The sequence below is a fragment of the Haemorhous mexicanus genome, chromosome Z (assembly GCF_027477595.1).
Source record: "Haemorhous mexicanus isolate bHaeMex1 chromosome Z, bHaeMex1.pri, whole genome shotgun sequence".
Taxonomy (NCBI): domain Eukaryota; kingdom Metazoa; phylum Chordata; class Aves; order Passeriformes; family Fringillidae; genus Haemorhous; species Haemorhous mexicanus.
The window spans coordinates 12339357-12364449 of record NC_082381.1 but is presented as its reverse complement, the minus strand read 5'-3'; the positions used below and the strand labels follow the sequence as shown (position 1 = coordinate 12364449).

At 39.8% G+C, this 25093-nt stretch overlaps 1 protein-coding gene across 4 annotated transcripts in view; it reads left to right on the top strand.

Moving 5' to 3' along the window:
* The window catches only part of TMEM161B (transmembrane protein 161B), a 54284-nt gene extending 33406 nt beyond the window's left edge, over nt 1-20878 (top strand). For 3 of the 4 annotated variants that reach the window (XM_059836840.1, XM_059836842.1, XM_059836839.1), the window contains one exon: nt 548-8770. In XM_059836840.1, coding sequence (XP_059692823.1) covers nt 548-825 — 278 coding nt within the window. In that variant the 3' untranslated portion in view covers nt 826-8770. Of the gene's footprint in view, nt 1-547; nt 8771-19784 lie in introns of those variants that run through there. The other variant, XM_059836841.1, reaches the window with a different exon arrangement.
* Nucleotides 20879-25093: the final 4215 nt, after the last annotated feature.

The window sequence follows — 25093 nt, the reverse complement described above, 5'->3', positions numbered from 1 at the left end:
CATAAATGAATTTTTCAACTTTTTTATCATTAGTAGGCTTTTAGAATGGAAATTGTGATATGGGGGGGTTCGTGTAGTTACTGGGAGATCTGAAGTAGCTCTGGTTTGGGGTTTTTTTCTTTCTTTCCTGTGAGACTTGTATTTCATAGCCTGCCATGCAGTTGTGTCATTCTCTTTGCAAAGAGGCAGTGGATAGAGATAGGCTTTAGTGGGCTGTGATTCATCCTGCCTTGGAGTAGACATCTCCATCTGGTAAGATCAGTCATACCCAGGACATACAGAGGTCTCAAGGTGGCTATATCACATGTAGATGTTAGGATGTCAAAATACAAGATGAATCCTACCCCAGGATGAAGTAGGATTGATTGATCCTACTTCCTGGTATGACCCAGAAGTCATGCAGATGAATTTGTAGTTTGTATTTACTAAGTTATAAAAACTTGGCATTTTGTGTGTATTAAAAATATACCAGAGACTGTAGAGTGATTGAATTAACAGAAATTGAATTTAATTCTACAAAAATCTGTTACTTTTTTATTTTTAACAGGTAATTATTCTTGGGGCATCTACCCAGGATTGAATTCTGACACTCCAGTAGAAAACAGTCTGCTTCCCAATTCTTTTTATTCTGAGTCTCCACCTGCTGATGGAAAGATGAAAGTAACTGTAGTACAAATAACAATGGCTCTGGGAAGCCTAAAGAATATTTTCACTCCTCTCCTGTTCCGAGGACTCCTGTCTTTCCTCACTTGGTGGATTGCTGCTTGCCTTTTTTCTACAAGCCTTTTTGGTCTCTTCTATCACCAGTACCTGACTGTGGCATGAACAAGTCAACTGACAGAGCAAGTGTGAGGTCAGATTCTAGATAAAAGGTATCCCAGGTACCCAAGAGGAGATGAAGAGAAAAGTAAATTATATATGTGAAGAGAAAACATATCATAATTATTTTTAAAGACTTCCTTGGTGTTCTCAGGGCGAATAATCTTAAAATGTTTAAAATTGCAACTGGGTTTGTTATTTTTGTTACCCAAATGGTAGGTAACTAATTCAGTTATAGTCCTGGGACTGACTGACATTATTGTGTTGTAGATGGTGGTAAGCATGCTGAAAAGATGTGACCTCTGAGTATCTTGGTTTCCATAAACAGCAAGCCAAACTCAAAAATTTGTTTTTTAAGCATCAACAGTCACTGACTGAAGTGCATTCAAAGGGTACTGGACATAGTGATGGTGGCTGCCTATTGATTAAGTCTTGAAACTGAGCCATACAAGTGAAAGGAGAAAGAGGGGATTTAAAAAAAAATTCTGTTGGATAGCTATGGATCACTTTTCTCCTTGGAAAATTAAAAATCCAACAGGACAAAAGAGATACTGTATATTACAGTAAGGAAAGTTGTATAAAATATAAATTTAACAGGAGTAGATATATGTACCTGTCAGGTATTGCTGCCTACATATTTTGCAGGAGTGCTTGTACAGTAAGAAGAGAATTATAACAAATATATTATTTCAGTCCCTGCAGTCATTTTGAAGTAATGGCCATCTGTATTGGTGCTAGTATTGATCCACACATTGCGTCTGGATCTTTTAAATTTCTTCTTTTGAGGTAGTAGATAAATTCCATTGAGTTTACAAAAGAATAGAAACTAATTAGTGACACCAGTCAAACATTTCAAAACAAAACAGTTTAATCCTGCTGATAGTGTATGTATATGTGTAATGTACATATATATTATATATCAAATATATAATATATATGAAGGTATGAAATATGGAATCTTTATTTTAAATTCCTGAATGTATCTTACAGTGCTATAGGAGAGGGGTTATATGTATTTAATAATTTCAAGATTCCCTTTCGAAATTAAGCTTTTAAATTTTTATATTTTTTTCTTTTTTTTTCCTTTTTGTTTTTTTTTTTTAGTTCAGTTGAAAGGGCTATTTGGTTTTTGTGCCTCTTCAGAGGTACTTATCTATACTAAAGAACTTAAAATGTCTTGGAAGAAAAGATCTGCCTAAACTGTTAATATTAAAATTTCTGTTCTGTCAAATCATCATCTTTTGCCACTTTAATCTGTGCTAATTGACCATATGATGATAAGTAATATATCTTGGCTTCAGAAATAGATTTTCTGTATAATAAAACAGCTGTGTAATAAGAAAAAGAGCAAAGTATTAACTTTACAATTTTTGCTTAACTGGATAGATAGATTCCAGTCATAAAATTATTTACAGTTTTTCAGATGTTTTGTGTATTTGCAAAACAGGAATGGGGATTTATATGCAGTAGCTTTTTTAAACAGTTAATATTAAACTTCACAGAGGTCAGTGGGTTTTTTAGCTAATACTAGCTGGTTTTATGTTACTGTTCTTTTTCTCTTGAATTTGTGTACAGCTTTGACATATAATACGCATTTATAAATGGAAAAGCTTAACTAATTTTTTAATATGTAGCAAACTTACCATATGGGAGAACAAACTCAATGAATGCAGAAAGTCAAGATTTTAAGCTGGTGATAAACTATCTTGCTGTGTGGAAAGCCTTTAAAGTTATTTATTAGTTTATTAAGTTGCGTTTATTGGAGAAAGATTTGTGTACACCAGCCTAGAACCTATTGCATGTGTTTGGGACATCTGAGAACACCTTGCATGATGCTACTGGCTTCATTGCAGTATTTCAGTGTGACTGGGACTGCAAGCTTTGTCGTTTTCACACCAGCTTTTTGTAACTAATTGGGACAAAGGCTTAACTGTGAATTGGCCTAAAGAGTAATATTTGACCTCATATTCATTTCAAATTTCAGTCATTCCTTGGAAGTATTTTTCAGATGAATAATTGAATGACAAAATATGATAGGTCCAATAATACTGCACCCACTTTCATATTAGTTCAAGATATATGATTACAAAAAGACACATCATTACTAACAGAATTAGTAAGGCCAGTTTTTAAGTTAGAGTTAGGTGTTCAATGCCAGTCTTTTGTTCAGAAAAATAAAACAATGCAAAACAGTTTGATTCTGATAGTGAACTTGCCTGATGAAGCTCACTGTGTAGGAGATAAAACCTCTTGTTGAAATCTGAAGGAGTAAATTTTGGATACTTGAGAATACTTCAAAATCAGGTTAACTAACAGTTTTTGCTGACATAGTCATTCTGAATGCTTATAAGCAAAAGTGAACTGTAGTTATATAATAATGCATTCTGCAAAAGTAGTAAGGATCATGTAGCTGAACTTCACAAAGCTTTTGCTAAGAGCTCATGCTGACTTACTATTCAAATAGGCACCTAGTGTTACAAACATGAAGATCAGTGCTTGTAGCCACTGAGCTGTTCCATTGTTCTACAGACCATTGTTCTGCCGAATTGAATGGGGTCAGCAGTAAGTGGTAGATGGTCTTTCTTTTGATCCATTTAATCCTGATGTTAGTCCAGAAGGCTTATGAAAAACTAAAATATGGTAATAAAAGCCTTTGAAACATATAGTGACAGTGAAACCAGAGGGACCATATTGCTGAGGTTGTAAACAGTGCTTCTGACAAGTATGTGATATGATCAATAATGTGTTTTAAAGTAGCAACCCTGATAGTCCTGACTTCCATTTATATTGTGTAAGGTTCAAAGGAATATTTGCTTACTTCTGTAGTAAGTTCCTTTGAAACAGCAGCTGGCAAATGCTTTTTTTTTGTTTGTTTCATGGAGACCTTTATCGACACCTGGCGATGGGGGGAAAGCATCTTGCAGAAATGGAAAAGCAATAAAATGTGACTGTAAGGTTGGTAGGTGTTACTCAGGTTTCTTAAACATTTTGTCTTGCTTTTTTCCCACTACTTAATAAAAAAATTGTAGAATGGTTTGGATTGGAATGAATCTGGAATGGATCACTTTTCACCAGACCAGGTTGCTCCAAGCCCTATCAAACATGTCCTTGAACACCTCTAGAGATGGGCAGCCATAGCTTCTCTGGGTAACCTTATCTAGTGCCTCACCACCTTCACAGGGAAGAGTCTCCATCTAACACCTAATCTAAATCTCCCCTCTTCTAGTTTAGAAGTGTTCCCCCTCGTCCTGTAACTCCCTGCCTGTGCAAAAAGTTATTCTCCCTCTTTTTTTTTTTAAGCCCCCTTTAATTACTGGGAGGCCACAGTGAGATTTCCCTTAGTTTCTGAGAGATTTTAGAAGGAAATGTTCCTTTGGCAAAGAATCCATGTCTGTTTCTTTCTTCTTAAATTCAGATCTCACTTCCTCTCTTAGTGATGTGACTTCCATTGCTGATCGACAGTGCTGTCCCTATGTTCCCTTCTCAGAACTAAGTAGGCTAAATTAGTTCAAGATTGTATTTTGACTTCTGTTTAGTTAAAATTTATCTATTTTTGAAGGATTCGTTCCTTTAAATAGTTCAAATAACTTAAAATTCCATCTGAAACATGAACAAACTTGTTAACATTTGTTTAAACTCTACACTTTTGTTATGTGGGTCCCTTTAGACAAAGGGTTTAGACAGTAAAAAATCCAAGTCTTCCACCAGATTCAGGGAGGTCCAAACATAATGTTTGGGCTATTTCTGAGCTAAGAGAAGTTGATTACAAACAGGAGAATAGGTTAAAGAAAGCCTGTTCTTACACTTTGTAGGTGACATTCTCAGGCAGCACTTGACCTCTTTTAATTCCTTCTCAAGCTACAGGTTATGCCAGTTTTTGGGTTTTCTTAGCTGTGCAGTCTTTCCCTCTTCTAGAATTTGCTTGCATAAAGAATCCACAGATTAAATAGTAGCATCAGTACAAGGGAACATCCTTGTACAGAAGATACTTACAGAAAATTAATTTCTGTTGCAGTTGTTCTAATTTGGATCACAAGTACTGTAAGGTGTTTAAACAGAGATACGTTCTTCCCGAGATTGTAAAGTCAAATTTGTCTTAAGAACAAAAATGCTACCAAGACATCAACACAGCATTTAGGCAGCATAACCTCACTCTGTGGAGGGGTTAGCAAGTATGGAAATTTCAGCTAACTTCCAAGGAACAATTCAAAGAGCTGTGCTTCGTTGCAGTAACTACACCTAAGTGGTAATAGGCTTTTGGACTATATCAAATAGAAAATTGAGCACATCTGATCTTAAAGCTGTTGGAAGGTTCTCCAAGGTAAAAGGCCCTTATGTCTCTTTGTTCTCAAATAGCTATGCTTTTCACAGAGACAATTTTGATCAGTTTTTAAATACCATGCTTCATGATTTTTCTCACTACACATTTTGCACATTAATTTGTTCGACACAGCCCCTCTACACCCAGACTTAACCCCACAGTTAATGTTTTCACTAGATTCCTAGATACTTTAACTAAAAGTTTAAGAATTGAGTGCCCAGACAAAATGGAGACATTGAACAAGAATGAGGCCAAGGAATACTGTGTGTTTTCTTGGAGGACTCTGTTAAGCCTGAGCAAAATCTTAATGGAGGAAGACAACAGCAGGTTACTCATATCTTAAATCAAATATTAAATGTGAATTATGAGTATGACTGTTATTTTTAGCATCTGCAGCCTAAATCCCAAGTGGTAAATAAAGAGCAATATTTTGACCTCGTAGATACCTACTCTAAAGAGCATCTAGGCTACAGATGCTTAGAAGCCAGATGTCTGATCTCACTGAACACGCTGATTCAGATTGGTATCTGTGCTTCAGAGTGATTTTTGTGCAACTCCTTCTTTAGCAAGGCCTGCCATGCTGTGTGACCTGTGCAGCACATACAGTCATGTGCTGTATGATGTAGATGGCGTGTCTCATTTGCATTCCTGACTACTAGACTGAAAGGTCTTTCTCCTCTAGGTGAGATCATGAAGCCAACATGTCATTTCCAGGCTGCTTTTACTGACATCTGTATATGCTGCACTTAACTTTTTCCAGTCTCTCACTGTGGACTGCCAGGAGGGTAATATTGCACTGGATGTTGTTTTGCATGCCGGTGTGTATGTATTTTTATACCTTTGATTTCAATGATGTTTTTAATGGAAATTATTTTTAATCCTAATACTATGGCTCATATTTTCATTTTTTAAAATTAATATTGGTGCCTGCAATTAGAAGTCAAAAACTTCTACACTAATTTTTTTTAAAGCTTAATGTTTAGGCTGAAGTATTAGCAGGTGTGCAGTTTCATAGCAAAGTCCAAAATCCACCTGTAAATACCAGATTTTTTCCATGTGATTACACATCAGTCAAGAGCCCTTAGAATCTGTGCTTGCAGCATTTTTTCTCAACAACATACTATCCAAATGGCCCTGCTATCTATAAAATACACGTCTCAAAAGAGCTTTGAATAGGTTTTTACAAACTCCTTAGTAGTAAGTCATTTTTTTATTGTGCTGCAATATATTTTTTAAAACCTGGCTGAAATTCCTTAAAGTCAGACTTATTCTCTCTTCCTCTGTTCATGATAACTTTGCCTCCCGTATGTGTTCTAAGCTTCCAGAATACATATTCACAGTATTTTTCATAAAAACATAGGACGAAGAAAAAGGCACCAAAAATTATATTTCGTAACTGCAGTTCATACCCATGTCATGATGTGCCAACAGTTTTTATTTTTCCTATCTTTGGTCATTCCTTTGTTCTATTGTTAACAGTATGTAAGGCTTTCTAGGAGGAATGTACATGGAAAAAAATTCTGTAATAGAAGTTACAGAAAGCTGTCTGATGTTTCAGACTTCCCATTTATGTGAGCAAATATTAATGCAAATATGCTATTAAATAATTTCAGCCTATCTTTTCTCATAAGGTGGACTTGTTACACATTGCACAGGGCACATCTTCCAAGTTGTAAATATTTTACTTTAAATCTTCTACTTGTCTCATTGTTGCTGGGAACACACAAACTCAATGTTGTTCTTCAGTTAATAGTCTTTTTTATTTTTGTCTTTAAGTGAAAAGCACATAATACTTTCTACTATAGAATAAGACCTAAGACAAAAAGTTCCCCCTACCTTCATTTCATTATTTGCCAAATGGAAAAGACTCTGGTGTTATATGTGTAAATTTTAGCTTCCTATTACTGCTACAATACTGTTAAAATATGATTTTTATAGTTACAGCTTTACAAGTACTAAGACTCTCATGCTTCACAATGAGGATGGTGTCAAATGGTATTTACATTATATGGATCTGGTGTTGCATTATCTGCTGTTTAAAACAAATTGGCTCCTATGCTTTTAAATGTTCATCAGGATCTGTGATCAGAAGAGCATAGCACAAGTTGAAAAATCTCACTTGGGGTGTTGTTTTGGTTATGTTGGGTTTTATTTCGTGGTGTGGATAATACTTGGGTACAACTACTACAGCTAATAAACAACCTCCAATAATATTCTTTTTGTACACTGTAAAGTGCATAATCGTGGGTGATTCTTGTAGCCCTTGAAATAGGATTTGCTATGAAATTATTTTGTTCATCCAGTTTTTGGCTATCCATGTGTGGTTTGTGCTATTACATATTGGAAACAAATAAGATTTTGAAGAAATCTTTTCCATTCCTTTTACTTAAATGGTAATCTAACAATTTTGTCCATATCTGACTGATAATTGAACACCCCCACTTTAAATTAACACTCCTCCCTCTGCCACCTGCCACCTCTGCATTGTTTTCTTTTGACTGAGGGCAAGTATTTACAAGATTTGTAATGATTTCACTTACAAAGTTCTGTAGTGACACCTGGGTGTTAATTATACCCCAGGCACATGGGTGATTTCAGTCAGGTAAGTAGTTTTGCTTGGGCTCAGGAAGGCAACACTGAAGGTTGCTGAATCTGTATGGATTTGGAGCACAAAGAGTAGCAATTGTGATACCTCTGAGACTAAGCTTCCAAAAGTTGAACCTTGTAGAATTTTGTAGAATTCTGTTATTCAGTGGTGAAACAACCATTACTCTAAAACTGCTTGTCCACCTTCAGGAATGCAAGAGCTAAAGGTAGAACCTGACTGGTTCAGCAAGGGGGTTAAAAAAAGTGAGGAATCAACAGGCCCCTTCTCCCGAGTTAATTATACATTCTGCATGTGAAGTGTTTGTAAGTTGAGATGGTGTTGCTGATTCAAATCTACCAAAGGAAGCCTTCTTCTGAGGAAGGCTTGTCACAGCATGTTGAGCTTTTAGCTCTAAAAAGTGGCTATAGAAATCCGTACTGTAAATAGTACACTCTTTGGGAAAACCTGGTACAGTAAGCTTGCTAAATATTTCCTTACACTATTTGTAAGAAGCTACATTACATTTGTTACTGTAGAACATTTAAGAAGCTAGTTTTGCCTTGCTTATTTTATATTAATGTGAAAATAATAAGAATTGGTTTGTCATTTAAATGCCTAAATTTCTTTAACAACAGTAAATTTCACAAAACTGAAGCAAGGTTATACTTTCCTATTCCCTATTCATTTCGTTGAAATGTTAACTCCACTTTTATAATGCACACATTAAAATGAAATTTATGTCTTTTAGTTGCTCATTGTAATACCACAGCAAATATAAGAGAAACTGTGATACCTGCTGTTTATCAAATGGCTTCATCAATTTGTTTGCCTTTGTAAAGCATTAACCCATGTTGGACATATAATGTCTACTGCAGTAATGTTCCTGTGGTATTTTAGTATCCTTACATGTACTCTGCATGCCTTGCACTTGTGCACTGTAAAGAATTTTAAAAAAAACAACTCATTATTTTATATAGGTTTTCCCATATCCAAGATAAGACAATTTCTAAAGCCAAAGATCAATAAATGTTTATTGTCTACCAGTGTGCTTTTTTCCCTACTTTTTGTGGTATATGCTACTCTTTATCAGCTTGCAAAATCTCCAAAGAGCCTGTAATAACCAGGCTTCTTATCAGTTTTCTACTAGTCTAAATTGTTTACTTCTTTTAGAAATAATTGAGTAGGCCATTTATTCCCTCCTTCTGGGTGCAGCAGAAAAATACTTTTTGAATCTAAATGCAGGTACTGTCTTATTCATGTGAAAAACAGTTTAATCACAAAGAACCATTTGAGATTTCATATGAGTGTTTCCATTTTTGTGTATTTCAGTTTTTAAATTTTTGAACCATTTCTAAAGAAAGATTGGTTGTACACCCTGATAAGTGGAGGAAATTTCTGGATTTTACACTCAAAAGATTTGTCATCCTTCTTGACTGTCACCTGTTGTAGTAGGAAATAACTTAGAAAGGGGTTATGTTTGCTTCTTATAAAAAGAAATGTATTTAAAAGCATTACTCCTATTTGTTTCATCTTAGCAGCACTAAGAAAGAGTATACTTAATAATATTAATAAGCTTGTAACCATCTTGAATTTGATTTTTGGAATATCAGATTTGGTTATGCATGCATTTTCTTTCCATGTGGGCAACAAATATAGGTGAATTATGCCAAAATTGCACAAATAGTTCTATAGCTGTAAAAAAAAAATTCTTGAGGAAACATCCTTCTTTAGCCTAAATCCAAAGTGGTACCAAAGACCCCTTCAGCAATAGCCATCAGTTGTGTTGCAGAAGCCAAGCATGGCATGGTGCTGAGGAGAGCCAGTGTTGACATTTGGGGTGGGAATTTGAAAGTCTACAAGGCATTTTAGCTGTGGGACCCGTTCCTGAAAGTGTAACAATGGTGAGGTTTAAAGTGATGGTTAAGAGGAAAGAACAGAACTATAGTGGGAGATTACTTATGTCTCAGCTTAGCCTTCTGCTTTCTCCATGCGGCCTGAAGCTTCAGGCTGCCTTTGGAATCCACAGTCCCTGGACTTTGCAGTAGAATGGTTTAGCCCAAAATACAAGTGAAAACCTTGGCAGTACACTTCTGGAATAAAAGCAAGCCTTGGATTTTAAGGGTTACATGAAATCTTGCTTTTGAATCCACCAGGTCCACACTCTGTAATTCAAAGGACTTAAAAGGTCTTCAGCTGACCTCTGCTGTCATGTGCAAACATGCACGATTCAGTGTAGTTCCATAGGGAGTACTCAATTTTTTGAAATGTTTATTTTAGCTAAGTATGTGCAGTGGGAGAGGAAAGCCTGGAAGTATCCTCCAGACGAAAGCATAAGCATTTGTTGTCTCTGTCCCCCTGAGAGCCTCTCAGGAACCCCTGGCCAGGCCCGAGTCGGCAGACACCAGGGGAGCAACCCCTGAAGTGGCCAACTGCGGGGAGACACTTTCTCGTGCCCCGAGGGTGCTGAGGGCAGCTAGGCTAGTTGCCTTTGCAGCAGAGGAGACACTAGAGACATCGGTGGAAGAAAGGGCTGAATCTTAGCAGGGGTTAATCCAAGGTTTTCTTCAGGAGCTCTGGGGAGCTCCTACACCTTCGGGGGCCTCCTGCTGAGAGCCCCAGGAGATGTGCCAAGGTTACAGTTAAAGGGAGGTGGAAACCAAAAGTAGATAACATTTTACCAACCAATAAATGACCCTAAGGGATAATAGGCACTTAGGTCAGCGTATAGGGCAAGTCTTGGGGGGCTGACCCCTGGCCTCTGGCTAATCGCTCCGAAGCTTCTAGATGAGGGGGATGGGATGCTGGGTGATTGACAGAGAGCCAGGGTGGGGATTTGGGAATGATCTCATCAAGGGAGAGGGATTGCATAGGTAAAGGGAAGGAGGTACATTTTGGGGTAAGCTATTTGGGAAAGCTACAGGGATACAAAAAACAAAACTACTTCAAAGTATTACAAAGTATAAAAACACACTACAACAATCTGGCACCTGTCCTGTGCTAGGTCTAGGTAGGGCAGAGAAAATGTTGAAGATGTTGGTGATTTGATTTGGATGTCATGTCAATTTTTCAAAGATTATAAAACACAGTTCTTGTGGCTTGCATTCTTAATAGGCTGTTACCGGCTAGACCATGAAATGGACCAGAAAATCCATCCCTCTTTTAGAGGAATATTCATGTTCCATCTAAATCCTTATTAAAAGAAAGTATTTTTTTTACACATAATTCTGGAGTTGAGATTAGAGTTTTGCTTTCCAGGGGGTGCAGCACTGTTGACTCTGAGGGAAGGTCAGCTTTTCAGTTCATTAAATGGGAGCATAATATGTCTCTTTAAAGCAGACAGGAAAATAAAGAATTTTTCTCTTTGAATTATGAGCTTCACGAGCTACTTTCAGTGGTTCTGGATAACCAACCTCTCAGATTCCTCTTAACAGATTTTAAAGCAGCTTTTCAATAAGTATAAAATTTGTATGATTTCCCAAAGTTGTCATTTCTATAGATATATAGAAATATACTGTGTAGAATTTGTGCATTTGTGTCAGAAACTAAAAGAAGGCTCTTAGTTGGAGTAAGGTTGGTCTTCAAGCATCAGCAATGTCCATTTGCTTCCCATTCATTTGGCTTATACTGTGAATAGGACAAACCTTCAAGATTTGGTCATATAATCTTGTTTTTTCTTTGAGTGAAATCTTGGTATCAGCCTGAGAAGAAGAGTAAAATACAAAAATCTTCAGCCCTAAAATCTGTATCTTTTTTGGATTGCCATTTCCTCTTTTCTTCATGGAGTGGGATTAAGCTGTTGTTGCCATTTCATAGACAGCATGAGCTCACAGAATTGGGAAAAGGCATGGGGAGGGACATCAGCTGAGTTATATATATCAAGGAATTTGGGCTGCAATTTACAAAGTGAAAACAGTTGTTCTGGACAGGGATTTGTATTCCACAGGAATATACAATGTGGTTATCTGTCATTTCAGTGCATGCTGCTAGACATCATCTTTTATGTGAGGAATGACAGTTACTAAAAAATACAAGGGGCAAGCTGGAGATGATGTTGTGTACTGCAGAACAAGTAGGACTAATGCTGTAAAACTGCAGGATAAGATGGTGTGTATTGTTTTTCATCTGAAAGTCTGGGAAAACTAGGGCACCAGGGATCAACAAATAAACCACTATTTAATCAATTTCTATCTTACGATTGGAATTTTGGAATTTTTGGGTTGGCACAACTGTGGCTGGTTTGCCACACTAAAGGCACAAATCTAATTTCTTTGACACAGACTATGCATTGTCATTTTTTAATACTGCATTGCTTTTAATGCTTTCAATAAGTTTTAATGGTAAGAGATTTTAAAATTTTGCTGGCATCTAGTAAAAGGTACTAGAAATTTGAAAATAATATAAAGTAAGGTAATACAAAAGTTTTGCTGTCTAAAGACCATGATATCTTAAAAGGCAAACTTTCTGTGAAAATTATTTTCTAAATGCTGCTGAATTCAACTCCATTGACCACAGTTTTTAGCTGAAGAGTGTTGCTTTCAGTGGAGCAGCCTCCAAAGGTGCCGACTGTGTCCTCCCACAGACACAGACACAGTGGGCCAGGCAGCCCAGGTTCATGCTTACCGTTTCTCTTTGCATCCCTTACCTTTGTCATCCTCTCCCACAAAGAAGTACATCAGGGACAAATACTCCTACACGAATCTGTAATTACAGATTAACAAAACTATTACGCTGTGTATACTCATACAAAATAGACCTGTGTTCATGGTCTTTTCATGACACCCCTTATGCTACCTCCCCCCCCCGCCCAAGATAATAACCTTTCAAGTGCTAATTAGGTAGCCTTATAAATGCAATACACAATTAACTTTACTTGTTGTCTTGCAACAACTTTGCAGCTCTGATTCTTACCTGGATGTTTGATAATTCCCAGCTCCTTTTAGACAGTACTAATTGCAAAACAACTGTTTCCCTTTTTTTTGTATGTATATGTGTTTTCATTTTTATTAAATGTAGTACTTAGCACTTTGTTGTGTTTCTTTTTAAAGAAATACTAATTGTAGACCATTTCTCCAACGCATCAAAATTACTTCAATTCAAACTAGTTTTAACTTTTTGTTTGTTTGTTTGTTTTCTACAGAAACATACTAGGATCTTACAGTCATAGAATAGTTTGGGCTAAAATGGACCTTTTAGGGTCATCTAGTCCTGTCCCCAAGATCATAAGGAAAACACTGAAATGTGCTGCCGTCACAGAAGTGCATGCACACATGTATTATTTGTAAGTTTACATATGTCTTTTAAGACATAACCACCAACTCCATGGTACCCAGTGACTCCTCAAGCATTCCTAATTATGCCTATACATTTAATTTTTCTTAATATTCTCTAGGCTTTTTTCCTGTATCCTGGCCTGCCATTTTGAAAAACAAACAAGAATATTCCAGCTAATGCCTCTTCCTGGTCTGAAAAAATTGAAAGTCAGATATGGTTAAGAGAATAATGGGGTTTTACTGTCTTTTAATAAGGATACTTATGGTGCTCTGTTTCACCAAGGTGGCATGTGCTGCAAGGCACACACACAGCGGACCATGTGTACAATTTATAGACCTTACAAATTAGCATATCTAACAAGGATGCCCCCGTGTAAGGCCTGGATGAATGGCATAATACTCCCCCATCCAAGGAATACCCTCCTGGATGGGCCAAATCTCTAGTTTACAGGATATGTTCTAGAGGGGGCCTCGGTTTCTCAAGATAGTGTAAGGTTTTCTGGCCTCCTACTACAAGGCCTTTAGGATGTTTGATCTCTTGGCTTAACAAAATATTAGGAATATGCTGTTATCAGACTTAAGGAATTACAAGTATGCATATAAGAATACTGAGGATATATGAAAGTTATATAAAAGAAAAGGCAGAAAATCATCCTGGCATCACAGCAGCTTATTTGTTTAATTTCCATCTTAAATGACTGTCGCAGACATATTTTCTGAAAAATCCTTTCACTAGGATTTTTCTTCTGAGAAACTGAGAGGCCTCAGAAACAAAATGTAAACAACAATTATCTGCTGCTGTGGAATGTGGCAGGTGTGTCTTTGATTGGTCTCATGTGGTTTACTTGATGACCAATCCCAGGTCTAGCTGTGTCAGGACTCTGGTCAGTCACAAGATTTTATTATCATTCTTTTCTAGCCTTCTGATGTCTCCTTTCTCTAGTGTAGTTTTAGTATATAATTTTCTTTTAATATAATATATATAATAAAATAATAAATCAGCCTTCTGAAGCATGGAGTCTCATTTCTTCCCTCGTCCTGAAACCCTGCAAACACCACCACAAATGACAGCTATAAATTTTCCTTATTTCTGTTGTCCCTTAGACATTCTCAGCTTTCTTGGCTTTTTCCCCTGTCTTCATGTGGAAGATTCTTTTTATGCTTCCTTTCATTGGTGTGCTGTTTGTCTGCTTTTGTTTTGAGTTTGGTTGTGAAAGAAATACAGCTTTCTTCTTGCACTGATTTTCTCCTTCCATGTTACTACTTCTCCTGTCCACTGTTATTTATCACCTCTCTTCACTCCCACTAGAAAAGTCACTTTTCTTAGATATGTTAGAGAAAGGGCTGTTGCAAGATTTAAAAACATACCTAAGTCACCCCACAGCATGAATTTATCATTTTGGGAAACTGTATTAAGTCCAGGCTTGCTGCCTTTTGTAAAAACCCCCAATCTCTGGCAGCTCCATAGGTTCCTGATGTTTGCATCTATACAAAACACAGTTATTCTAAATTCACAGAAAAAGGATTTTTGTTACAAAATTATTAGTTGCTTTCAGCTTTACCATTATTTTTACCAGATTTTGATTAACACAGTGCTATCTGTCTCTTTTCTCTCAAGTTGCTAATCAACACAAAAAGCTTGTTGGTGTTTTCTCTCCACTGTAGAGCTGTACCAAGGAAGGTGGTATTTGCCAAGGAGGCAGTATATGTGATGTGCATTAAATAGAGATAAATGTGCCTGAAGGTCAACTGCTGATGCTTGCAATGCCCAGTCTATGCTGAATAGAGCAGCTCTTCAGCAGGACAGAAGAAGTACCCTAAAAGTTGATTTCTTTGCTCATGTGGATTTAGTAGTATTTCTGCTTTCTAACAAATAAATTAGCTATGTAAACATCAACCTGAAATACTGAAGAGTAAGTTTTGAAGTGGGCAGAATATGCTGCTTAAATAAAATTTATTTCCTCAATTTGCATTCAGTCTCTACAATCTTGTTTTTACTTCTATCTTCTGTACCTTTTGATTCAACTACATAGAAGAGTAAAGGTTTTATTTTTGGCAAAGTCTTTATTGGGAGACATATGCATATATCTGAGAAGATAACAACGTACAATATATATCTCTATGTAGTGTGTATATATATATATACGTGTTGTCGTGGTTTGAGAGGAAGTGAGTTTTTGGGATGCTGTGGTCAAACCAATAGGTGCTCAGATTTGAATATTGCCACTTGGTGTGGCCACTGAAGACATGGATACGCCTCTGAGAACACGGGGGTTAAAAGCTGAGAACTCCCAGGGGGAAGCTCTCTTGGGTTCCATCCATGGAAGAGGTCAGACCTCCCCTGCCCAGCTGTGGGGGAAGCCATGCAGCTGGGTGAGGTAGGCCAGGGCCTTGGACAGAGAAGAGAGGTGAAGGCCCCTGCAGGATGGAAGGGTGGAGGAACCCTGAGAGACATCAGGCAGCCCCCCAGAGAGAGAGGGAGAGAAAGAGAGAGAGAGCTTGTGCCACCTTGAAATTCAATATCATGTGCTGGAAGCATGGCCAGCGGGGAAGGAGAAGGGGGGACAGCAACCGGCAGGGCAGCGTGGGAGTTCTGGACAGGCAGAGCCTGATATTTTAACCCTTTTCTGGGATAATGGAAACCTTAAAAATGCTGATCCTCCCAGAGCTGAATGAGAGAGATAGAGATGGAATAGCAGGAAATGGGTAAGTGTGATGCAAGTTTGTGCAAGTGAAAGATGTCCGAGAGAAGTTGAGAAGAATCCTAGGTGGGAGGAGATTATGGAGTGGCCTTTGGTTGGACTTTTCTTGTATAGTCATGGACAGAACTATTTTTCCTGTGACACAGAGACTGCATTTAGCAGGAAAGCAATGGCTTGGAGCCAAGAAAGTGCAGTGATATGAAGGAGTGTGTGAACAGAGATGATGGGTGATGAGGGTGGTGGTGCCCTTGACTTTGGTGAAGGAGAAGAAATCTCTGTTCTTGAGACCCCTCGGCCCCAGGGGGTGAAATCTGGTGGGGACAGGTGTCCCAAAAGTGAGAGACTGTGCTCTTTTGGAACTGGACAAAGCACCCTTAAAAGGAAAACCCTAGAAGCAGCTCTGGTACATGCACACTGGTGAGAGCACTGGGCATAAAAAGATGTCACAATGGCAAATGTTCTCCAGGCGGTGCCACGTGTGACATGGAAACACACGAGGTTTCAACTGTGTTTCCAGGGGAAGCCTATGGTGCAAGAGGGACTCCTTTCTTCTTGATGAACTGAGAATTGATTATCTGAAGGGTGGTGATGGACTGAGAGTTATTGATTGGAAGGGTGGTAACTGAATTGAGAATCCAAGGTTTTGTTCTACTGTGATGCATTGGGAGTTTGGTGGGAGAAGGAGGAGTGTTTCTGGAAGGTTTTCATTCTAAGTTCTGTGTGTGTTTCTTTTTTTAAATATAGTTGTAGGTTAATAAAGTTTTTTTCCCCTTTATTCCTAAGTTGGAGCCTGCTTTGCTCTATTTCTGGTCACATCTCACAGTAGACACCAGAGGGAATATATTTTCATGGGGGGACTGGCATTGTACCAGGGTCAAACCATGACATATATACATATATATGTATATTTGTAGATATAGAGAGATATATATATAATGTACTATATATATCTTACCTCTGAGACAATGGCAATGTACAAGTGCCTCATAGACTTAAAATATAAAATTAGTTTTTAAACTGTGTTTTAAACTCTTTTAAAATTACTTGACTGTATTTCATGGTTGTGGTGGCTCTTTAAGCTGTCTGCTACTGGGTGTAAAAATTAAGTGTAAGGTGGGAAAGAAGAGGTGGAATCTGAATGCTGAAAAAAGCCACTGATCTTGCATGTGAAAAATTATCACTATGCAAATGATCTTTCTTTTAAGAAATTTTAAAATCATGAGATCACTTTAACATACTTCTAGCAGGTCATTCAATTAAAAAGGTTTTTACATGAAGTTTCCTGAACAAGCAATATTGCAATGAATCTGAACTAGCAGTGTGTGGGAAATACAGCACAGAGAGTTCCCAAGGCCTCAAACCTAGAAGCTCAGAGATAGAGATGGATAGTGTTTCACCTAAGAAGGAGAAGGCTTGAAGGTTTAAAATAGAATAGTGAAACAAGCACAAAATAAGAATAAAGATTTGTAGTTTAAGCAGAAATGTTTTAAGCAAGTAGAAATATGCCTCATGAAAGCAAATAAATTTGTTAAGCAAAAACATAGTTTTCAAGTCTAACAATAGAACTTGTTATAAAGGTGGTAAAAAGTAGAAGATACAGCAGTAAGTTTCTGTAGAGTTATATGATTGGATAGAAAAATATGCATTGCAGCGAATTGTGTAAAACGTAGCAATCAGCAATTGATTTATGAAGATGCTTTGTGGAAGTAGCTGATTGGATAAGAAACTTATAAAAGACATGGTAATTAGAATTACAATGAAGAGTTGGAAGCTGTGCAATTAGAATGGCTTTCTGATGCGATGGCTTTGGATGTAACAACCTTACAGTCTCACCCTTCCATAAGAATGATTTTCCAATAAACCTTCTTTTAATTGCCTTTTCTCCATCTTTCTGTATCCTGAACAATTGGTGCCCACTGTGTGAGGAACAAGACTGAATAGTTTGTTTAGTGGGTAAATGGTAGACCTTTACATGGTTAGAAACGTAGAGAGAGAGTTTTACAGGGTGAAGTGTTCAAGCCTGTCCACCTCAGAGTGAGTTCTTAAATGTTTGTGGATTCCCTGGTCTTGTTTTGCGAAGATGTTTATCACTGAAGGGGTATCGGGGACAGACAAAGGTGATACAGACTCCATCAGCAGGCATGAAAAAAACCACTTTATTATTAGAAATCTACAATTTGTCTAGAGGCAATGTTGGACCTAAGACCTGATTGGCCTTTAGGAATCTTCTCTCACACTATTGGTGAACTATGAATAGCACACTCTGGAGAATCATATCTATAAACAACAGTTACAGAAAGAGAGATAATAATTATTTTAATTCTTTCTCTGAGCTTTCTCACAGCTTCTCACAGCTTCCCAAGAAAATCCTGGGACAGCTATGTCTCTCTCTGTTCAGAGAATATGTGATTACCACAGACGTTTATACTTGGGCATGTCTCTAACTGGTCTTCTGTTGGTTTAGTAGAAGCACATTGATACTGGATTTAGATGTAGCAGTGTTTAGCCCATTGCAAATCACAATTGAATTCTCCTTTATTTTTCCCCATGAACAGTCACCCTTTACATGAGGGCTGGATATTGCCCCAAGGATGAGGAACAATCCAGGAAGCAGCAGGTTCCTCCTCTGTGCTCTGGACAAAGATGGGTATGAGATCCATCACTACATGAGAGTTACTTCATTTGTTTCATGTAGCACATGCGGTTCCTTTTCACAGAACTGGTTTTGAACTCTTGAGGAATGTCATGTAGTTTACTTTTGCAGGCATTTTCTTTTTGTATGCAACCTTCTGAAAGTTTCTTGTTCTGGTCTTCCTTCATCCCATAATTTTTCTTACTCTTTGAGAGAATTGGCATGTACTGACAGCAGGTTTTTTGGTGTTTTTTGTTGTTGTTTGGTTTGGTTTGGTTTTGGTTTGGTTTTTTTTAAACTTGTGTTTCACTGATAAATATACATGTGTTACAGACTTCATGTGTGGAAAGCTTTTAAGGGAATCTGGGCACAAATGCTGTTAGGGTTTTAGGAGTTCTCCTTTTGTATTTTTCCTCTTAAGGAATTTTCCCTCATACACGCCACTAGGAGACATTAACAACTGGATACAGAATAGATAGAAAAGAAGTTGTACTACTCCGAAGCTTGCTACTCACTCTTTGCCTGAGGTTTCCAGTGTAGGGCAGAGATACCCTCGGTCTCGGTCTCTGTCTCTGTCTCTGTCTCTGTCTCTGTCTCTGTCTCTGTCTCTGTCTCTCTCTCTCTCTCTCTCTGCTGTGGGGTGAGCCTCTGCTTATGAGAGCAGCTGCAGAGCTTCTGATACGTCGTCCACCACACCAGGAGTTTTGCTCATTCCTGCCTGCTGTGACCATAACTACACCAAAGGGCAAAGTGCCTGCTGCCAAGAAGGCTGTTACTGGGTTTCTGGTTCTGGCTTTTTTCACTGCCATTGTCGTTGGTTGTTTGCCTTGTTATACATATTAGTAAATAACTGTTACTCCTTTTTCCTGTATCTTTGCCTGATAGCCCCTTAGTTTCAAAATTACAGTAATTCGGAGGGAAGGGGTTTACATTTTCCATTCCAAGGGAGGCTCCTGCCTTCCTTAGCTGACACCTGTCTTTCAAACCAAGAGAGATGCTCTCTCAGTCCCTGCTGAATCAAAATTAATTTGAAAAAGACAAGAAACTTAATTTGAAGTTTTTTGCAGTTTAGTGACTGGTTTATTATGTTGTTTAATTCAAAATATATTCCAGAAATTAGTGTTCAATATGTGGTTTTAAACTCACTTGTAAAAACCAAGAGTAAGCACATTTAAAAATTGGTTAGAGGTGCATGAAGCTGTTCCCTACCAATTTGAACTCTGGGGCATATGCCTTCACAGCTACCTCACTTGTTGCTGTTTTACCCATTTAGTTTGAAGCTGGGTCACCTTGTTCATTTGTGCTGACCTAGATTTTGTGATTAATTTAGTTGGTAGGAGGGGAGGAAAGAAAGGTTAAAAAAAAAAAAAGAGGGGATGGGGGTGGAAACAAGAAAAAAGAAAGAAGTTTTTGCATCCAGTTCTGTCAATGCATTCATTTTTCTCCCTTACAGCTTTCTCTGGTTTTTTGCACCTTTTAAGTGTGGGATTGCTCATATACCCCGATACTGTGCCACTGCATGATAATCAGCTTCAGCAGACATCTCCTCAGGCCTCTCCTTGGGGCAGAGACAGGAGGATTTTTGGAACAACAGTGTGAGGAGAAATCCTTTTTCTTGGGAAGATAAGTTTATACTTCATCAGTGACCAGCATGAGAGGAAGTGGTGTTTTCTTAAAATCAAAATGACCACTCTCTTCAAGGAACTAAGATATTTGTGAATTAAATTAATAACTGTGGTGAAACTCATATTTTCTAATTATTTTAATTTTTATTAGAGTTAGGGGTGTTTTTGTCATTGGTTTCTTAATTGAAGCTGAATAAATTCTCCTGTCCTTTTGAGTTATTCTGAAATTTTTCTTCCCACACACCAATACTCTTTTGTTTTAGTAGCTAAACTGAGATAAGTCTTATTGGCACAACTTCCTAATTAAGAATGTCTGATCTAGACAATTCAGTGCTGCACTCTGCTGTATGATAAATAGGACAAAAAGTGGTAAGCTTAATGTATTTTCTAATATATTTTCAGTTCCAGCACAACATGCTTCAAGTGTGCATCTTCTCCTGACCATAAAACACTTTCAATACTAAAGGAAAATCTCTGAAGATTGTCCAGCCTCTTCATGTTTTGAGGCATTTTTGCTCTTGAAGTGGATATTAAGTAAAGAAAAAGAATTCATGATAGCTTAGACAATGTTGCATAACTGATTTTTTTTTTAATCCAGAAAAAGAAATTATTTTTTTCTTTTTTCTTGCATCCTATAATCCACTTTTTTATTTGGTTTATAGCAAAAATTTCAAGAGAAAAATACAGAATTGTCACACATATTTTATGAAAAATCCTTTTGCTTGGATTTTTTCTCCTGAGAAGCTGAGAAGCCTCAGAGGAAAAGATAAACAAAAATTATCTGCTGCTGTGGAATGCAACAGGTGGATCTTTGGTTGGTCTCATGTGGTTGTTTTTAATTAACGGCCAATCACAGTCCAGCTGTCTCGGACTCTCTGGTCAGTCACAAGATTTTATTGTCATTCCATTCAATTTCTTTCCTTTCTTATGAAATCCTTTCTTCTATTCTTTTAGTGTAGTTTTAATATAATATATATGTGTCTTGGTTTGGATAAGACAGGTGCCTGCTAAAGAAGGCAGGAGCTTCCCCTGAAATGGAGAATGCAAACCCTCCCCACCCCTCCAAATTGATATGAATTTTAAATTAAGGGGCTCTCAGGCAAAAAAAATACGGGAGCAGGAAATAACAGTTCTTTAATAGGGAAGGGGGGAAAAACCATAAAATGATAAAATAAAAACAATGCAGTACACTAAAATGACAGAGTCAGAACTCAACCTGACACCCTGTTGGTCAGGGTGCTGGCAGCAGTCCAGTTGGAAAAGTGGCTGCAGTCCTCCTGAGGTGTCAGGTGTGGTTCTGTTGGAGCAGGGGGTCCTGTAGAAAAAGGGTGATTCTTCCTCCGCAGATCCGTGGAAGAAGAAGCAGCTGCTGTTCCTCTGGTGAATCCAGTGGAGAAGCTGTGCTGGTGTGTCAGAATCTCCTGATTATATCTGGATAGCAATGCTCGGCTCCTCCCTCTGGGCGGAGCATCTCACAATGGGATGTTACAGTTCTTATCAGCCATGCAGTGACATTCAATAGCCTCTTATCACGGGATGCCCCCTGCTGAGGGAGGAGTGATTGTGATCTCGCAGGGAGAGAGATAAGGGGAAATTGCCCACTTAACACCTAGACAACTGCCATACAGATGGTAATAGAATACATCCTGCCTTGCAATCCAGAACATAATCCACCCCTTATTCTATTTCCATCTGCATCACAATGAATCCTTACACACAGTTCTCACTTAAGACTAGGTTTCCCTGTGGTACACAACGGCTTTCTCCATCTTTCTGCATTACCCACCAAGTGTAACCAGGTCCTTGAGCAAAAACAATTCCACGGATGGGTTTGTCTTTGCCTGAGGTGGGAGTAATCCAAACAGTCTTTCCTAAAATACCTTTCATGTGTACAACAGGGACTTTATCTCCATCTACAGTGTGCAGGGGTTCAGACTGGGCAGGACCAGCTCGATTGATAGACCCTCTGGTGTTGACCATCCAGGTGGCCTTTGCTAAGTTCATCTCCCAATTTCTAAAAGTCCCCCCACCAAGTGCCTTCAGGGTAGTCTTGAGTAGTCCATTGCACCGTTCAACTTTCCCGGCAGCTGGTGCATGGTAGGGGATATGGTATATCCATTCAATACCATGTTCCCTGGCCCAGGTGTTGATAAGGCCGTTCTTGAAATGGGTCCCATTGTCCGACTCAATTCTCTCAGGGGTTCCATGTCTCCACAGCACTTGCTTTTCCAGGCCCAGGATGGTGTTCCGGGCAGTGGCGTGAGGCACAGGGTGGGTCTCCAACCATCCCGTGGTGGCTTCCACCATGGTCAGCACGTAGCGCTTGCCTTGGCGTGTCTGGGGCAGTGTGATGTAGTCGATCTGCCAGGCCTCCCCATACTTGTACTTGGACCACCGCCCACCATACCACAGGGGCTTCACTCTCTTGGCGTGCTTGATGGCAGCACACGTTTCACAGTCATGGATAACCTGAGAAATACTGTCTTTGGTTAAATCTACTCCTCGGTCTCGTGCCCACCTATAGGTGGCATCTCTACCTTGATGACCTGAGGCATCGTGGGCCCATCGAGCTAGGAACAACTCCCCCTTATGTTGCCAATCTAAGTCTATCTTCGACACCTCTATTTTTGCTGCCTGATCTACCTGTTCGTTGTTTCGATGTTCCTCATTAGCCCGGCTCTTGGGGATGTGGGCATCTACGTGGCGGACTTTCACAGGTAGGTTCTCCAACCGAGCGGCAATTTCTTTCCATTCCTCAGCAGCCCAGATTGGTTTTCCCTTACGCTGCCAGTTGGCCTTTTTCCACCTTTCCAGCCAGCCCCACAGAGCATTGGCTACCATCCACGAATCAGTATAAAGATAGAGCCTTGGCCATTTCTCTCTCTCAGCAATGTCCAGGGCTAGCTGAACAGCTTTGAGTTCAGCAAGTTGACTTGATCCACCTTCTCCTTCGATAGCCTGAGCAACCTGTCGTGTGGGACTCCATACGGCTGCTTTCCACTTCCGGTTCAACCCTACGATGCGACAGGAACCGTCAGTGAAAAGAGCGTAGCGTGTTTCCTCTGCTGGGAGTTGGTTGTATGGTGGAGCTTCTTCGGCACGTGTTACTTGCTCTTGTTCCTCTTCATCAGAAAGACCAAAATCTTCACCTTCCGGCCAGTTTGTAATTATCTCTAAAATCCCAGGGCGATTCAGGTTTCCAATACGGGTGCGCTGTGTGATGAGGGCAATCCATTTACTCCATGTAGCATCAGTGGCATGGTGGGTGGTGGGAGCCTTTCCTTTGAACATCCACCCCAGCACCGGTAGTCGGGGTGCCAGGAGGAGTTGTGCTTCCGTGCCAATCACCTCTGAGGCAGCTTGAACTCCTTCGTAGGCAGCCAAGATTTCCTTTTCTGTGGGAGTGTAATTGGCTTCGGACCCTCTGAAGCTTCGACTCCAGAATCCCAGTGGTCGGCCTCGAGTCTCCCCAGGCACCTTCTGCCAAAGGCTCCAGGACAAACCATGGTTCCCGGCTGCAGAGTAGAGTACGTTCTTTACCTCTGGTCCCATCCTGACTGGGCCAAGGGCAACAGCATGAGCAATTTCTTGCTTAATCTGGGCAAAAGCTTGTTGCTGCTCAGGGCCCCAGTGGAACTCGTTCTTCTTGCGGGTGACCAGGTAAAGAGGGCTCACGATCTGACTGTACTCGGGAATGTGCATCCTCCAAAAGCCTATGGCACCCAGGAAAGCTTGTGTTTCCTTCTTGCTAGTTGGTGGAGACATCGCGGTGATCTTGTTGATGACCTCAATGGGAATCTGACGCCGTCCATCTTGCCACTTTACTCCCAGGAACTGGATCTCTCGAGCAGGTCCCTTGACTTTGTTCTTCTTGATGGCGCAACCGGCTTCTAGCAGAATCTGGATGATTTTCTTTCCTTTCTCAAATACTTCCACTGCCGTGTTCCCCCACACAATGATGTCATCGATGTATTGCAGATGTTCTGGGGCCTCACCCTTTTCCAGTGCAGTCTGGATCAGTCCATGGCAGATGGTGGGGCTGTGCTTCCACCCCTGGGGCAGTCGGTTCCAGGTGTACTGCACGCCCCTCCAGGTGAAAGCAAACTGAGGCCTGCACTCTGCTGCCAGAGGAATGGAGAAAAACGCGTTAGCAATGTCAATGGTGGCATACCACTTTGCTGCCTTGGACTCCAGCTCGTACTGGAGTTCCAGCATGTCTGGCACAGCAGCGCTCAGTGGTGGAGTCACTTCATTCAAGCCACGATAGTCCACAGTCAATCTCCATTCTTTGTCAGACTTGCGCACAGGCCAGATGGGACTGTTAAAGGGTGAGTGAGTCTTGCTGACCACCCCTTGGCTCTCCAGCTCACGGATCATTTTGTGGATGGGGATCACGGCGTCTCGATTCGTCCGATACTGCCGGCGGTGCACCGTCGAGGTGGCGATTGGCACTCGTTGCTCTTCCACATTCAAGAGTCCTACTGCGGATGGGTTTTCTGACAGTCCAGGCAAGGTGTTCAACTGCTTAATGTTCTCTGCCTCTACAGCAGCTATGCCAAAAGCCCATCTGAGTCCTTTTGGGTCTTTGTAATAGCCATTCCGGAGGAAGTCTATGCCTAGAATACATGGGGCCTCTGGGCCAGTCACAATAGGATGTTTCTTCCAGTCTTTCCCAGTCAGGCTCATCTCAGCTTCCAAAAGGGTCAATTGCTGTGATCCCCCCGTCACCCCGGCAATGGAAACAGGTTCGGCCCCCACATGTCCCGATGGTATCAGGGTACACTGTGCACCAGTATCCACTAAAGCATCGTACCTTTGTGGTTCTGATGTGCCAGGCCATCGGATCCACACCGTCCAGAAAATCCGATTTTCCCGTGCCTCTCCCTGGCTAGAGGCAGGGCCCCCCTAACCCTGGTTATTATTTCTTCCCTGGGCATACATGGTAGAGGTACCCTCAAGGGGATCTGACGGATCATACTCAGCAGCTCGGTCATGGGAGGTTGAGGCTACCTTCACTTTACTGGAGTTCTCTCGGTTAGTGTTTCCCTCCTTGAGTTGACGCACCCTTGCTGCCAGGACTGAAGTGGGTTTTCCATCCCACTTTCCCATGTCTTCCCCATGGTCCCTCAGAAAGAAC